Below are 17,579 nucleotides of genomic sequence, written 5' to 3' on the forward strand. Positions count from 1 at the left end.
GCAAAATGTCCCGTTTCTCCTTATCCACTTTCATGTTTCCCATCTTTCACACGGCAATTCAAGAATCAGATTATTCAAGCGATCACTTTTGGGGCCCAGGAGGCTGCAGGTTCCTTAGCTCGAGGGTTTTTTTTTTAATGCGTATGTATGTGTGTTTGTAAGAAAAGGGCCCCTGTTTATTAATGCTGGTAACTGTTGAATTAAATCATCATCTTCTTTTAACGACCCCATAATCCCTTGCAGGGTGGAGTCGGGGCAACTGAATGGAGCTAGCAGAGTGTTTACTGGCCAGATGCCCTTCCTGTCACCAATGTGGAGTTTTGTTCAGCAGATATATTCTCAGTGTGCCCAGAGAGAGAGAAATATCTGCCTCTACCTAGGATCAAACTCACAGCCTCCTGATTGTGAGGCGAGAACTCCACCTCTAGGCCACTGCACCACTGTTGAATTAAATAATAATAATAATAATAATAATAATTTTAAAAACACAGTCCTCATTTATTTGTGAATAATGGCAGGGTCTCTCTGGATTTCTTTCTGCTACATTCCCTAGCTGATGGACTAAGATCTTACTTAAAAGATTACCAGAGAAAGCCTGGCTTGGTATCGTAGTTAAGATCTTGGATTGGAAATCAGAAGTTTGGGAGTTCTAGTCCAGGGGTCCCCAAACCCCGGGCCGCAGACTGGTACCGATTTTTGGCCTGTTAGGAACCAGTCCGTGCAAGTGAGCAAAGCTTCATCTGTGCATGTGCAGGATCTATGTATTGAGCCTTGGTGGCGCAGCAGACTAAAACACTGTTAAGTAACACCAGCTGCCTGCAATTACTGCAAGTTCAGATCTCACCAGGCTCAAGGTTGACTCAGCCTTCCATCATTTCGAGGTAGGAAAAATGAGGACCCGGATTGTGGGGGCAATAAGCTGACTTTGTATAAAAAAGAACACCGCTGGGGTGGGGGGCCGAAAGCCCTACTAAGCAGGTATATACAAAAGTATGAAAGCTATTGCTTAACGCATTGTAAGCCACCCTGAGTCTCCGGAAAAGGGTGGCATATAAATCGAACCAATAAATAAATAATAAATAAATGTGTGAAACTACACCCTTTCCCCCGGACTGTGGAAAAACTGTTTTCCATGGAACCAGTGCCACTGTGCCCAAATGTTTGGGGATCGCTGTTCTAGTCCTCACTTAGACATGAAAGTTGGTTGGATGTGTAGGTTGCTTTCCCTCAGCTCAACCCATCACACTGAATTGGTTGGTGTAGGTGGATAGGTAGATATATGGAGGGAGGGAGGGAGTTTATGGGGAAACTAAGGGGCAGAGCATTATGTATTATAATAATAATTTATTAAACTTGTATGCCACCCAACTCGTGTATATACCTCTTTGATAGACTGGGTGGTTCATTGGTTGGTTGACTAACTGATCGATTGATGATAATGTGCCATCATATTGATGTCAACGTTTGTTGTTGTTAGTTGTGAAGTCATGTACGACCCATCGCGATCCCATGGACAACGTTTCTCCAGGCCTTCCTGTCCTCTACCTTTCCCCAGAGTCCATTTAAGCTCACGCCAACTGCTTCAGTGACTCCATCCAGCCACCTCATTCTCTGTCGTCCCATTCTTCTTTTGCCTTCAATCTTTCCCAGCATTAGGCTCTTTTCCAGTGAGTTATTCCTTCTCATTAGGCAGCCAAAGTATTTGAGTTTCATCTTCAGGATCTGGCCTTCTAAAGAGCAGTCAGGGTTGATCTCCTCTAGGACTGACTGGTTTGTTCGCCTTGCAGTCCAAGGGACTCCCAGGAGTCTTCTCCAGCACCAGAATTCAAAGGCCTCAATTCTTTGGCGCTCAGCCTTTCTTATGGTCCAACTTTCACAGCCATACATTGCAACTGGAAAAACCATCGCCTTGACTATAACACACTTTTGTTGGCAGGGTGATGTCAATGTTTAGCAAGTATATATAGAGATTTTCTCCATGATGACCTATCCCCAAACTCATCTCTCATTTCTCCCAGCAGTGTACCCATCACCACTGTTGTTGGTTGTTCTCTTCTTCTTTTTCCTTCCATTTTTCTCTGCATTAGAGTATTTTCCAGCAAGCCAGGTCTTCACATAATGTGTCCAAAATTGAACATTTTGAGCCTGGTCATTTATGCCTTGAATGAAAACTCTGGGTTGATTGAAGCATCATGGAGATATACAAAAATAAAGGTAGGATGTACAGTAACTCTTAATATTGATAAGGTATGATGTCTATTTGAGTCTCATATGCCATGTTTTGATTTGAAGAATATACTTATAGGAGCTTGAAATCCTAAAACAACTGCTAAAAGCATTGGCTTTTTATTTGTATGTGGTGGTGTTTACAGAAAACCAAGTGCTATTCACCTTGAATTAATTATTCTGGTCCTTTTCTCCATGTAAGATGACATCATAGCCGTACCTTTGGAAGGCCTGATCTAACTGCTGAATACAGTTATATAATTATTACAAAAAATGAATACATTCATACAACATGGCTGGCTAGAGAATTCTGGGAGTTGGAGTCCACGCAGTTGGGAAACTCTAATTTAGGGCAATGCCAATTCAATAAACCTTATTACTTTTCCACCAGAATTTATTCTTATGAATACTACTAGTATTTATTTTATTTACTTATAGAAGAGCATTTTTCTTTTCTTCTTAAAAAGAGAAAATGTTTTTGGTGAATGTCTTCTGTCTTCCTTCACTTATTTAATTCTGAGAGAGCCATAAGGTATAAATTCATGGCCTTTTTTTTTTTTTTTCACCGTACAGTCGTTTCTCTAGTCATCACCAACCTCCTTGGTTTCCCACGCTTCAGTAAAATCATGAGGGAATTCCTCTTACGGCCTTTTTCAGCTTGGGAAGCGAAGGGAGCCAGGAAAATTGTGTAACGAAAAAACAGCAGTATTAGCAGTTGAATCCTCCAAAACTCCCAACCAAGCAAATTAAAAATACAGCAGAAGGAGACTGAAAATAAATTATCAAGAAATGGAGAGAGTAAGGCTCAATAAAAAAAAAAAAAAATCCCGTAGAAGTCTCTTTTTCAGGCAAGAAAACTTCTGAAAAGGATGATGAACAACAGAATTGGCCTCTCCTAGAACAGAGTTCCTTCTGCCTTTCAGATCCAGGGGTATGTTCTCAAAAGCCAGATCTCCAAAATGGAGGAAGAGAGCCCATTATTAGCAAGAGAACAACGCGTCCATTAGAGAGGTCCCAAAGGTGCTTTTCCAAAGGCAGCTGGACTCTCTTGGTTGCTTTTTTCCTTGAAAACATTTCGCTTCTCATCCAAGAAGCTTCTCCAGTTCTTTCTGAAGAACGACTTCTTCTCTGAAGAACGGAAGAAGCTTCTTGGATGAGAAGCGAAATATTTTCAAGGAAAAAAAGAAGAAGAGAGTCCAGTTGACTTTTGGCAAAGTCAAACTTTGGGACAACCATGACCTGGATGATTGAGAATCTCCATAGCAGGGGTGAAATCCAGCAGGTTCTGACAGGTTCTGGAGAACCGGTAGCGGGAATTTTGAGCAGTTCAGAGAACCGGCAAATACCACCTCTGGCTGGCCCCAGAGTGGGGTGGGAATGGAGATTTTGCAATATCCTTTCCCCAGGAATGGGGAGGGAATGGGGATTTTGTAGTATCTTCCCTCCAGGGAATGGAGATTTTGCAGTATCCTTCCCCTGCCATGCCCATTAAGCCACTCCCACAGAACTGGTAGTAAAAAAAATTGGATTTCACCACTGCTCCATAGACATTCCTCCATTAGAGATGGAATAAAATCTGGATTTTCACTGAACTCCCAAGAGTCCCTTGGGAGTTGGGCGGCGTAGAAATGTGACAAAATAAATAAATAAATAAATTTCTATTCTTGCACAGACACCTGAATTAAATTGAATTGGTATTTGCGGGACTGCCTTCTGCCGCCGATAGCCTCCCACCGACCAGTACGCTCCCACAGAGAGGAACTCCTCAGGGTGCCATCAGCCAGGCAATGTGGGCTGGTGACCCCCAGGGGGAGGGCCTTCTCTGTGGCATCACCTGCCCTCTGGAACGATTTGCCCCCGGAGTTACGAAGGATATTGGATCTCCGTGCCATAAAAACTTTTCTTTTCTTTTCCATCAAGCAGGGCTGGGGGGAACACCCCCCCCTTTTTTTTTAGCTTTTTAAATTGTCAATAGGTTTTAGTTTGAATGTTTTAAATTTTGGGCCAAAGTCATAATTCTTTTTTAAAAAATTTAAATTTTGTATTGGTATGTGTTTTAGTTCTGGCTGTGCACCGCCCTGAGTCCACTTGGAGAAGGGCAGGATATAAATTGAATAAATAAAATAAACAAATAAATAAATTGAATTGAATACTTTATTTGGCCAAGTGTATTAGGCACACAAGGAATTTGTCTCCAATGCGGCAGCTCTCCATGTCTATGCAAAGTATCCTCCTTATCCTTCTCAGATTAACAGAGTTGGAAGGGACCTTGCAGGTCATCTAGTCCAACCCCCTGCCCAAGCAGGAGACCCTACAACTGCCTCTACCTAGGATCGAACTCAACAACCTCCTGATTGTGAGGCAAGAGCTCCACCTCTAGGCCATGGTAGCTGGGTTCCCCTCCTCCTCCTCCTCCTCCTCCTTCTCTATAAGAGGGGGGAAGTAAAGAAAATAATAAAAAAAGGATAAATAATAATACTGCAGCCATACTATATGAGTAAATATACATAGACATTAGACAGCACTGTGAGAATTAGGTGTTCAGCAGGTTGACGGCGCGAAGGAAAGTGCACTGCAAAATCTTTCGAATGCAGATTTTACCTTTAAAAAAAAGTGTTGAAGACTGTTGTCCCTTTTGCTCTTCCCTTCCTGTCCCTCTACTTCGTTCTTCCTTCCAAGATAACAACATCTTAACAGTTGGGGAGGTTACAGAAAGTCCCTAAAATAAAATATTGATATCGCCACGTCTACAGAGATGGATAATCCGCTTGAAAGCTTAGTGTTCTCAGTCTAGTTAGTTAAGATTGAAGCCCGTCTCAAAAGAGTCATCATTCCTTATATTGCAGGAAGGCAAAGGCCTGGCCTCTGAGGGGGGGCAGAGAACTAAGCTGTCAAGATGGCCTTTTGGCAACTCCTTTATGAGATTAGTCAGAAGAAGAAGGTACATGGGCCTTACCTGTTAGCTTCTTAAATGAAGATGGCGCACGAGAACCATTTATGACATACGGTATAATCTTTTCCCAACTTTTGATACTGATCAGAAGACAAATCTCTGAAGAGTTCTGTCAGGTGGAACTAAACGTCGACAGAGCAGTGAAAAAACTACAGTAGTGGCCAACATTGCGGAAACCTTTTGGGAAAAGTGTATTTTTGAGGTTTGATGCAGGGGTGGGTTCTAAATTTTTTTACTACCGGTTCTGTGGACGTGGCTTATTTTGTGGGTGTGGCTTGGAGGTCATGTGACTAGGTGGGCGTGGCTAGCTGGTCAGAGTCATTTCTGGAAGGTCCTCGCACTTACGACCAGTCCTCGCACTTACGACCCGACTCATTTGTTTGCTTTTAACACTGATCAGCTGTAGGACGGCCCTTTGAAGCCCCGCGGCAAGAGTTTAAACGGTTTTTTTCCCTCTAGTCATCAGCTGGGACTCAGGAGGCAGCAATAGATTAGGGGTGGGACCAAATAAAAGGTAAGAATAACGTGGGGGGGTGGGGGGGGCAGGGGGGGAGAACCGGTTCGGTGATGTCATATCGTCACCGCTACCGGCTCGGCCGAACCGGACCGAACCGGGAGGAACCCACCACTGGTTTGATGGCTAATAACACCACTTTTTGTGGGGGGAGTTTCAAGATAATCCTATTCCACTGCTGGAATGGCCTGGGAATAGCCCAGACCTTAACCCAATTGAAAATCTATGGACCCGACTAAAGAAACTTGTTAGTCGGAAGCGACCCAGCAATAAAACCCAGTTAACTCTTCATTCAGACTGTAAACATTTTCACCAGTTCAGATGAAAGACAGGTAGATAACAATTTCAAGATTTGCTAAACTTAGTGAGGTAAAGCTCCCTTTGGGTTTTCTGCAGGGTGGATTTGATTTAAATCGAGTTGATTTAAATCACGATTTAAATCATGATTTAAATCACTAGTAAAAAGGCTTGGTTTAAATTAACTCGATTTAAATCATAATTTTTAAAGAGCAACTGTCATCTCTGCTACTCCTTTGACCCACTGTTGACTCACCGATAGTCCCAGTGTTGCAGAATATACAGCCTCATGCTACATAACTAAGCTCCATTTCATGCTGAATAAACTAAATTATTTATGTATCTTAAATAGAAAACTATCTTACGATAGATTTTTACCCCAAAAGTTTTTTATTAAAATAAATTCGATAAAAATAAAAAAAATCTGATTTTTTTGATTTTTTTAAAAAAATCATTGATTTTTATCCACCCTGGTTTTCTGCAGCTTAGTCTGTGGTGCAAACCTAGCCCCGTTGCATTAGTTTAAGAGTCAGAGGTATTGTGTTGTTGGAAGGAAAATCCATCGGTTCAGTTGCAAGCTGGGAGAAAGACGCTGGAAATAAAATGTTGTGGTTCTGGGACAGCTGACCCACCAACTGGGTGAATGGAAGGGTTCTTCTATAGTTCTGTAACTTTGAAGTTTGGGATTTGTGCAGTATGGGCTTTGTGTTCTGAAAGGGTGTTGGGTAATTCTTATTGTGGCTGATGGCTATGTCCTGTGTTAGATTTTTGGGTGAGGGGCTGCTTGCTCTAATCCTATCACTCTGCTTTTGTTAGCTGTCCAAATTGCTGTAAGGGGTTTCAAAATATCCTGTCTTGAATGGACTTCTGCCGGCAGTATTTGCTTTGCTTATTAATGGAGCCATCTAGCTAGCTGGCTTCCTCTTTCAATAAACTCGTTATTTCCTTAAGTGCAATTAGCTTCTTGTTACAATGTTTTCTTTAGGCATCTGGCTGGAATGTGGAATGCGCTTCAGGCAGTTTTTTTATTAGCGCCTTGGTCTTTTGGCTTTTCTGAGTCTTTTCCTTATGGCTAATATTTCTAAGGCTTTTCCTTATAGTTAATATTTCATTTGGGATAATGGGGGGGGGGGGGTTGATTTCTTCCTACAGTATGAACCCCCAAATGGGCTAATTCAGATGGTTACATCCAGGAAAGCTAACAATCATTGGTAGTCCACTATTCCAGCGGCCCACAACTTTTTGGGCACCAGGGACCAGTTCCGTTGGAAGAGGTTTTTCCGGTGACCGGAGGGGGGCACGGCTTCGTGTGTGGCTTGCATCACATGGATTGGGGGGGGGGGTTGCTTGTTTGCATGGCCCGGTTTCTGGCATGCCGTGGACCAGGGATGGGTTCTAACATTTTTTACTACCGGTTCTGTGGGCGTGGCTTATTTTATGGGCGTGGTTTGATGGTCATGTGACAATTCTTTAGGATTTAGCAGAGGTACTGGTCTACCAGGCTTTTAACTGTTTGAAGAGCCGTACCGGTCTACCCATTTGTTTTTGGAGCGCACTGGTCTACCACCACACTGCCTTTTACCGCTGATCAGCTGTAGGGCGGCCCTTTGAAGCGCTGCGGTAAGAGTTTAAACAGTTTTTTTCCTTCTAGCTGATCAGCTGGGACTCGGGAGGCAGTGAATCGATTGAGGGTGGGGCCAGGCAGAGGTGGTATTTACTGGTTCTCTGAACTACTCAAAATTTCCACTACCGGTTCGCAAGAACCGGGGGGAACCGGTAGCAACCTACCTCTGCCGTGGACCACTGCTGGTCCACGGACAGGAGTTTGGGGACCCCTGCTCTATTCTGTTTTTAAACAGTTACAGTATAGGTTGACGTACAAATATATATTTTTTTTAGCGACCAAAGTTACAACAGCACTGAAAAAAGTGACGTACAACCGGTCTTCATACTTATGACCATTGCAGCATCCCCATGGTCACTTGATTAAAATCGGCCGCTTAGTGACTGATACGTATTTATGATATCACCTGCGGCCTGGGATCACATAATTGCCATTCATGATCTTCCCAGCCAGTTTACGACAAGCAAAGTCAGTGGAGGAAGATGGATTAGCTTCAGTGGTGGGCTACTGCCGGTTCAGACAGGTTCGGGCAAACCGGTAGTTGTGGCCTGCAGGTGGGCCCGCCCGGGCGCAATCCCGTCCTGTATCGCTGTGTTGTTTGACGTCGTATGCATGTGTGGACGGCGCACCCGAGTCAATTTCTGTGTTTTGTGATGCTGCACGCATGTGCAGATGGCGGGCACGAGCCAATTCCCGTGTTTTGTGATGCTGCACTCATGTGCAGATGGCGTGCATGAGCCAATTCCCGTGTTTTGTGATGCTGCACACATGTGCAGATGGCGTGCACGAGCCAATTCCCGTGTTTTGTGATGCTGCACACATGTGCAGATGGCAGGCACGAGCCAATTCCCGTGTTTTGTGATGCTGCACACATGTGCAGATGGCGTGCACGCCCATTGCCAGTGCTGGGCGAACATTACGGTATGTGACGCCCACCTCTGATTAGCTTAACAACTATGCGATTCACTTAACAACTGCTCTGATTTGCTTAACAATTGTGGCAAGAAAATCAGGCACAATACAACTTGCAACCATTCATTTAACAACTCTCCGAACTTGCAACAGCACTGAAAAACTTGCAACCAGTCCTTGCATTGATGGCTGTTGCATCAGCTCCATGGTCATGTGATCAAAATTCAGGCACATGGCAACACTTGGTATTTACAATGGCTGCAGTGTCCTGGGGTCATGTGATCACCTTTCGCAACGCAAAATCGATAGAGTAAACTTGATTCGAATGATTTTTTTTTTTTTAATTTGATTTATATGCCGCCCTTCTCCGGAGACTCAGGGCGGCTTACAATGCGCTAAGCAATAGTCTTCATCCTTTTTGTATATTTATACAAAGTCAGCTTATTGCCCCCACAACTGGGTCCTCAATTTACCTACCTTAGAAAGGATGGAAAGCTGAGTCAACCTTGAGCCTGGCGAGATTTGAACCTGCAGTAATTGCAGGCAGCTGGTCTTAATAACAGGGTGCTTTAGACCACTGTACTACCAAGGCTCTTTCACTTAACAACTGCAGTAATTCAATTTAAGAACCACAGCCAAACAAAAGGTTGCATAACTGGGCATGACTATATATGAAATTTTAAAGAGAATAAAACAACCCCAAATTTTGAAAAAGGAATAAAGAAATATAATAAGTAAGTGAAAGAGGTGTAAAGAAAAGAGAGAGAACAAAAAGGAAAATCAAAGGCTTCCAATCTTCTTAACAGCAGCTGGAAGTACATTTACATTTTACCCTCTCTATCCTGTATATTTTTAATATACAGTATATAATTTGTATTAAGCAAATGGTTAAGAGAATAAAAACAATGCAACAACCCAAAATAATAAAACCATACAAATATTGAAAACAAAAGAGTAAAGAAGCTAAAGAAAGATAATAAGTCAGAAAGGTGCAAAAAAAAAAAACAACAAAGAGAAAGGAAAAATGTTTATGAAGAAAAGGAATTTTGGGAATTTTTTTCATAAAGAGCAGAGCAGAGCAGTCCCAAAAATTGTAGTCCCAAAAATCTAGAGGATGCTGTGTTACCATAAGCTGTTGGCCCTCAAGCCTCTTTCACTCTCTTTCTCTTTTACGCATTCTATTAGAACAATTGAAACTGCAATAGAAATGGTTTATCACAATTTCATTTGTTATTAATTGCAGGAAGCTAATTTGCTTTTCCATAGAAAAATCTGACAGCCCACAGGCTTTGCAAATTTATGCACTCATTCTCTGGGAGCTGAGAATATGGCGACGGAATACATACCCAGTGGGTTAAAACAAGAGTTTAAATATAACCCGCCCCCCTTTCCACAGCACATTTCTGTTATGCCCAGTATAAATTTTAAAAATCAACAAGGAATATTTGGATCAGAAAACATACGGTGTGTGCTACTGCCCTCTAGTGGAGCCTTGGGACAATGCAGTGCAAAGAGTCTCCCCTCTTTTTTTCACATAAAACTAGCGTAAAAGGCTAGCAAGCGGAATCTGGTGGCTTTATTTGTCAAGTGGGGCATTTTTAAGATTGTGTATGATAGATAATGGAAACATTTCTTGAATCCTTAGAAAAATTAAGTTTAGGATTGTATTTTTTTGGAGGGGGGTGTGTGTTCGAGGTTGGCTGAAGTGTCTGTGCCAATGTTTTGCCCAGTGGTGGGTTTCAGCAGGTTCTGACCAGTTCTGGAGAACCGGTAGCGGAAATGTTGAGTAGTTCGGAGAACCGGTAAATACCACCTCTGACTGGCCCCGCCCCCATCTATTCTCTGCCTCCTGAGTCTCAGCTGATCGGGAGGAAATGGGGATTTTGCAGTAACCTTTCCCTGCCACGCCCACCAAGCCACGCCACGCCCACCAAGCCACGCCCCACAGAACCAGTAGTAAAAAAATTTGAAACCCGCCACTGGTTCTGCCTAAACTAAATCTTTTATCACCAGTGAAAAGTTGTTTTCGGTTTTTCTTTTAACCAGTGAAATTTTCATAGGAGGAAGGATGTATGAGGTATGCTAAAATGTGTGTGTCTCAATCTCCTGTTTTTCCTTGTTCAAGCATTTCTCCAGCAATCTGCAGCCTCCATGGCTTTCTATCTTAGGGATGACTGAGAAGTTCATTTTTGGCTTCCGTAAGAAACCGTTGCCTGCATAATTCTGTCCTCTGGAGGTATCGACATCTCCTGACATCTGAATGTCTTTTCCAAGGCCCTCATTGCTATTCTACCAGCTCTATGGCTTATTTCTTGAACTGCTGGTACTTTTACTCTTGATCAGCAGTCACCAACTGGTGGTCCATGGACCACTGGTGGTCCATGAGAAAATTTTGGTGGTCCTCAGAAAAAATATTTGCATTTTTTATATTGCACTAAATCAGGGGTCCTCAAACTACGGCCCCTAGGAGAAATACATGCAATGAACGCTTGTGTTACTGCAGAGACTCTCCCCCTTCAGGGTCTTTTTGTGCGGGTCGGAGGGGGGCAGAAATTTCAACTTGGAGTCTGCTTCAGCCTCCTGGTGCAGGGCTTTGGGCAAAGGCTGGAGGGAAGCACCGCTGGTGGCAAAGAGCCAGAGGGTCTTGTTCCAGTGGGACTGCATCATGGCCTGGAACTGGCTGATCATCTCAGCCCGCTAAGCCTCCAGGCGCCAGTACCTGGTCTTGCACTCCCGCAGGTCTTCCCTCTGCTTGGAAAGCCTATGCTCCTAGTCCTGAGTGAGGTGCTTCTGCTGAGCCTCCTTCTTGGTCAGATCCAATTTGAACTGAGCCAGCTGTTTTGCCAACTCTTTCTCGTGGTGACTGCTTAGCTCCAACAACTGCTTCCTTTTGGGGCCCTAAGGAGCCCGGGCGGGGAGGCGAAGAGTGGCTGCCAGGAGAGGGGTGAGTAGAGGCTGGGGACGTGCCCCTTGACCTGAGTGACATTGAGTTGACCACGCCCACCCAGTCACATGACCACCTAGCCACGCCCACCCAATTGGTCATTAGGCAGATTATATTAGTGGTCCGCAGGATTTAAAATTATGAATTTTAGTTCTTCAAAATCTGATTATGAGTCCTTGTGTATTCCTCCATGTTTATTGGCTCCGTTTAGAATTTCCATCTTTTTAAGTCAAAACTCTCCCTGGTAGGTTCCTTGCCTTTAACAACGACACCGTAGGGAGCTATAAAGTGGTCCTTTCCAAGTTGAGAATTGTTTTACCTGATGCGTTTCAATTGATGCAGTCGTTTGATATAAACTTAGCAAAACTGGATGTATTTCTTCTTGAATGGTGGCCAAAAAAAAAGAAACAATCCTTTGGAGAAACTAAAAATGACAGATTTGTTCTTCTTTATGTCCTTCTTTCCTCCATGCCTCCTCCTTTTGAGGACAACTCCTTTATTGTCCTCGCCCTCCTTTATAGTATGTCTTCCAGCAATTCCGTTTCCTTCCAATTTATTTTTCACATCTGTTAGAGAGAATAATTCACATTTCAAATAACGATATAACTGCCATTGTTTTGTTCTATATTTTGCTTCCCCCATTCTCGCTTGGCTGTGTCTTTTTCGCTTTCTAACCATCTGGATTTTTAAGACTTAAAAGACTGCGCGGAATAATAAGGGCAGATTTTTCAAAAATGGGGGGAGGGATTAATTTAAAGAAAAATTGAGAGTCTAAATCTGTAATTCCTTCCATGTGTTATATGGAATTAAAAGGTAAATGAGAGAGAGAGAGAGAGAGAGAAAGAGAGAGAGAGAAAATATGAATCATTCATGATCAATATTTTTAATTGTTTTATTTTCTTTCTTTGTCATCCCACTCCTCTACCAAATATTGTGGGATAAAGGGGACCCAACAGCTGTGTTTCCTGTCACAGAGGAAATTCCAAACTCTTGATGATATCAGGTTTTTTTTAATCATTTCAAAGTGGGACATGTCAGATATTTAAAAGATTTTCCATTTTGTCCCAAAATAGCCAAAAACAAAACATTGGAGACTAAATTATCTCAACGGTTGGAGAAATAGACCAACTCATGAGGCTCTTTTGATTACTATATTTTCTCTTATATCTGCAGCACAATAATTTGGTTAAACAATCAAGACATTGATGACAAAGGCTAGATTTTACTCTACTTCTTACCCATGGCTTCTTCTAACTATAGTATGGTTGTGTAGGAGAAGAGCAGACAGAGCTAAGGGGGCAGAGTTAAGTGAGTCATCAGCCTGGAGTTATTATGTTGCCACAAATGTCTAAGTCTAACCACTTTTGAATTCTGCTGAGCCTTAATCTGACACCAATTTAGCATTATACATTAGTTGGCTGGATTCATGGTTATAAGCACGAACAATAAATCTTCTCAACTGGAACTTATGTGACCCTGATCCTTGGCACCTGATGGGTTTGTTGCCTTAGCCTCATTTCATCTTGCAAGAATAGGAGTTATTATCCAGAGGGTTGTTTTGTTTAGGGATCAAGAAGATGCACTCATGAGGATATTTGATGCAGATCGGGCTGGGTTCTAAAATTTTTTACTACCGGTTCTGTGGGTGTGGCTTATTTTGTGGGCGTGGCTTGATGGTCATGTGACAATTATTTAGGATTTAGCAGAGGTACTGGTCTACCAGGCTTTTAACTGCTTGCAGAGCTGTACCGGTCTACCCATTTGTTTTTGGAGGCACCGGTCTACCATTTGTTTTTGGAGGCACCGGTCTACTCATTCGTTTTTGGAGGCACCGGTCTACCCATTTGTTTTTGGAGGCACCAGTCTACTCATTTGTTTTTGGAGGCACCGGTCTACTCATTTGTTTTTGGAGGCACTGGTCTACCACCACACTGCTTTTAACACTGATCAGCTGTACGGCAGCCCTTTGAAGCCCCGCGGCAAGAGTTTAAACAATTTTTTTCCTTCTAGCTGATCAGCTGGGACTCGGGAGGCAGCAATAGATTGGGGGTGGGGCCAAATAAAAGGTAAGAATAACGCGGGGGGCGGGAGGGCTCAGCTCCCAAAAAAAGAGAACCAGTTCGGTGACGTCATATCGTCACCGCTACGGGCTCGGCCGAACCAGGAGGAACCCACCACTGATCTGAAGCCAGAATTAATTGAAAGCAAACCTAAGATTCAGAAAACTCCCACAGTCATTAGAAAAGATGAGAAACCTTCAAGGTTTAGTTCGGTAGCCATCTTGTAGAGTGGCCACAACTTCAAATATGAAGTGAACTGAAGACATTTCTTGGATGAGAAATGAAACGTCTTCAAGGAAAAACAAAAGTCCAGTCGCCTTTCGAAAAAGCAGCTTTGGGACAAACAGCCCTAATAATTTATACAACTAGTCCTCAATTTGCAGCATCCCCATGGTCAGGTGATCAAAAATTCAGACACTTGGCAACTGGCGGATATGACGGATGCAGTGTCCCAGGGTCACATGATCACTTTTTGTGACCTTCCGACAAGCAAAATCAATGGGGGAAGCCAGATTCACTTAATAACCTTGTTACCAATTTAACAACTAGAGTTATTCACTTAACAACGGTGTCAAGAAAGGTGGTAAAAAGGAGCAAATCTCACTTAAAATCTGTCTTACTTAGCAACAGAAATTTTGGGCTCAGTTGTCGTAAATTAAGGACTACCAGTGTTCAATATGGCTCTTCCAGGGCTACCTCTGCCGCGACGTGAAGTAGCATGGTTTTTTTTTTTTAGCAAAGACCAGAAATGATCATTTAATAGAAACCTGGTTTAGTTTCTACACTGGCTCAGTTCTTACACCGGTTGCCATAATGACATGAAAGCTCTTGGGGGAGGGAAAGTCATTTTTATAAAGTCTGTCAAGTCCACACCCATTATTTGCGTGAAAGGAACCCAAATTTCTTTTAAGAAAACATACTTTAAAAATTACGTATTTTCCAATCCCGGTAAATCCCTTTTGGGGCCGAACTGCATACTCCGAAACGACTGGCGTTTTTCCACAGAAACTGCCGATCTGTGCTACTCAAGTGTTTTTTGGGGGGGTTTTTTTGGAAATTAGAAGTTGAAGGCAAGGGAGAACAGTAGAGAAAGGAGAAATATGTTTACTTTTAATTTTAAGTCTTGGCCAGAGAGTTCATGATGTGCTTTGGAACCTGAAATCAGCTCATGATATTTTGTTGGACTCTTGTTGCTTGGCTTTCTGATGCCTGATAGACAATCTTTGGTTTTTCCTCTCCCTGCCCCTCCCTTCCACCCCACCCGCCATTTTGTTCCTTTGTTTTGCTTTGAGATGGGTTGGCAATCTTGATTGCTAGGACCTATGGAGTGGCTCATATTTTTAACGGTGAATCAGATCTGGAATTGCATTTCCAACCTTGAATGCCTTTTTCCTTGAACATAAAGCAAACTAGGTAGGATGGTGCGGTGGCCTAGAGGTGGAGCTCTCGCCTCACAATCAGGAGGCGGTGAGTTCGATCCTAGGTAGAGGCAGATATTTCTCTCTCTGGGCACACAGAGAATATATCTGCTGAAAAGAACTCCGCATTGGTGACAGGAAGGGCATCTGGCTATTCAAACACTCCTTTAGCTCCATTCAGTTGCCCCGACTCCACCCCGCAAGGGATTATGGGGTCGTTAAATGAAGATGATGATGATAAAGCAAACTAGGTCGCAGCTAACATTGATGTAAGCTACTGTCAAAAAAGGCTTTAGGGAAATGGCTTTTTAATGGCTTTATGATCCTTTCTCGGGTTTTGGAGACAAAAAAAATAGGATGAGCTAGAGCCACTGAAGGACATACAGATAGATCTCCACTTACAGCCATTTAGTGACTATTTGAAGTTACACCACCACTGAAAAACGTGACTTATTTTTCACACGACTGTTCCAACATCCCCAATGGTCATGTGATCAAAATTTGGATGCATGGCAACTGGTCCATATTTATGACAGTCGCGGTGTCCAGGGGTCATGTGATTATATTTGGCAACCTCCTGACAAAACGAAGTCAATGGGGAAGCCGGATTCATTTAACAACCATATTACTAATTTAACAACTGCGGTGATTCGCTTAATAACTGTGGCAAGAAAGATTTTAAAACGCGGCAAAAACTGCCCCACTTAGCCACAAGAAGTTTGAAGCTCGATTGTGGCCATACGTTGAAGGCTACATTTTCCTAAGAACATGGATATTTACCTCATGAATATATAATAAAGCTGATTTATATGGGCAGTCAAACTAGAAGCAGTATGAATCGTTTCATTTATGTTAGGTTTTTCTTTTCATTTAATGTGCAAAAAAGCATCTTCTGGCTGATGTTAGTACCCATTAATGGTACCGTAGAAAGCGTAGAACAAGAATTATGTAGGGTGGGTTTTTTTCATTCTACGCTGTCCTCGGTCAGCAATACAATGCCAGTGGGCATCATGGCAACCCTCCTCCCTCCCTTCCCACTGTACAAATCACATTGGCATAGCTATGCATTATTTAATTCCTAATTTAGGGCTAATGCTTGTTTTTCCTCTCTTTCCAGTCTTCGGGTACCAGTATTACCGTAGATATTGCCGTCATGGGAGAAGCTCATGGACTCATTACCGACCTTCTAGCAGATCCTTCATTGCCACCCAATGTCTGCACCTCCCTCCGAGCAGTCAGCAACCTGCTTAACACACAGCTGACCTTCCAAGCTATTCACAGACCAAGAGTCAACACTTTGGCATCCTTCAATGAAAATTACACTGGTTCCGACACAGAAGAATGTTCAGAGAAGGGAGAAAAGCTTACCATTCCCAAGGTAAACGTTGTGTATTTAGCTTGCCAAACTGTTAAATATTTTTTTTTATTGTTTTATATCACATATTCCATTTCTATGTTGAACAGTGTGTTTTCTAGGTGTCCAAAGTGTTAACATATAAACATCATCATCATCATCATCATTATAATCATATACCCTGTTTTCCCCCAAAATAGACATCTCCTGATAATAAGCCTAATCGGGCTTTTGAGCACATGACAATAAGGCCAAGCGCTTGTTTCAGGGTTCAAAAAAAATATAAGACAAGGTCTTATTTTCGGGGAAACACGGTATACATAAACATATATGCAATAATATCAATCATTATTGAAAAGTATACTATCTTCCATTATAGTATGGATTATATAATCATCAAAATATTTACCGTGTTTCCCCGAAAATAAGACCCTGTCTTATATTTTTTTGAACCCTGAAATAAGCACTTGGCCTTATTGCCATGCACTCAAAAGCCCAGTTAGGCTTATTATCAGGGGATATCTTATTTTGGGGGAAACCGGGTACTTATCAGTTTTTCTTTCTCATGTAGTCCATGTTTTACATAAATCCACTCCTCTAACCTCAGTATCTGACACTTAATGATTCATAGAATAGTTCCCATGTTATAAAATATTCCAACTCTTCTTTTCCTTTGATTTTTAGGGTTAACCTATCCATTTCTGCATATTCCAGAATTTTTTTTATTATAATGTCATCTGTCAACCTATAATGTCAACCTGATTTCTTTTATGCACGTCAGGTGTAAGACCCAGTAGGTAAACCAAACCAGAGACTCAACTCCATAGTCTAAAAACTAGAGCTACTTTTATTGTACAGTAGGTATCTTCGTACTTATCATAAATTGATTCCAGGAGACACAATGAGTACCAAAAACGATGAGTACCAAACAAAGTTTTTCCCATAAGGAATAATGTAGTGAGTCACAAGGCAGCTGACACCACAAGTTCTAGTTTGTGCATTGAGTACCAAACAAACAATGAGCATTGGGACAAAATGTTCACATCAAAATGCTTTGAATACCAAGTTCTATGAATTTTAAAGCAGTTGAGTATCAAGGTACCATTGTAATGGGCTGTAATAACAGAACCTGGTGAGTCAGCTTTGCTTGTTCCTTCTCCCCCTCCTTATACTCCAGTGAATCAGAGGGGTGTCTATCTGAGCCATTTCCAAATGCTGTGTGGTTATTCTGGACTTAAAATATGTTTTCCCTCTCCAAACTCGTCTTCCTTCTCCTC

General features: G+C 42.4%; 1 protein-coding gene across 2 annotated transcripts in view; it reads left to right on the top strand.

Annotated features, from left to right (window-relative positions):
• PDE3A (phosphodiesterase 3A) overlaps positions 1-17,579 on the top strand; it is a 281,620-nt gene that overhangs the window by 214,094 nt on the left and 49,947 nt on the right. For both annotated transcript variants that reach the window (XM_070947268.1, XM_070947269.1), the window contains exon 2: positions 16,066-16,326. In XM_070947268.1, coding sequence (XP_070803369.1) covers positions 16,066-16,326 — 261 coding nt within the window. The remainder of the gene's footprint in view (positions 1-16,065; positions 16,327-17,579) is intronic.

The sequence above is a fragment of the Pituophis catenifer genome, unplaced genomic scaffold, assembly GCF_029215685.1.
Source record: "Pituophis catenifer annectens isolate HBS135680 unplaced genomic scaffold, rPitCat1.0.hap2 SCAF_7, whole genome shotgun sequence".
Taxonomy (NCBI): Eukaryota; Metazoa; Chordata; class Lepidosauria; order Squamata; family Colubridae; genus Pituophis; species Pituophis catenifer.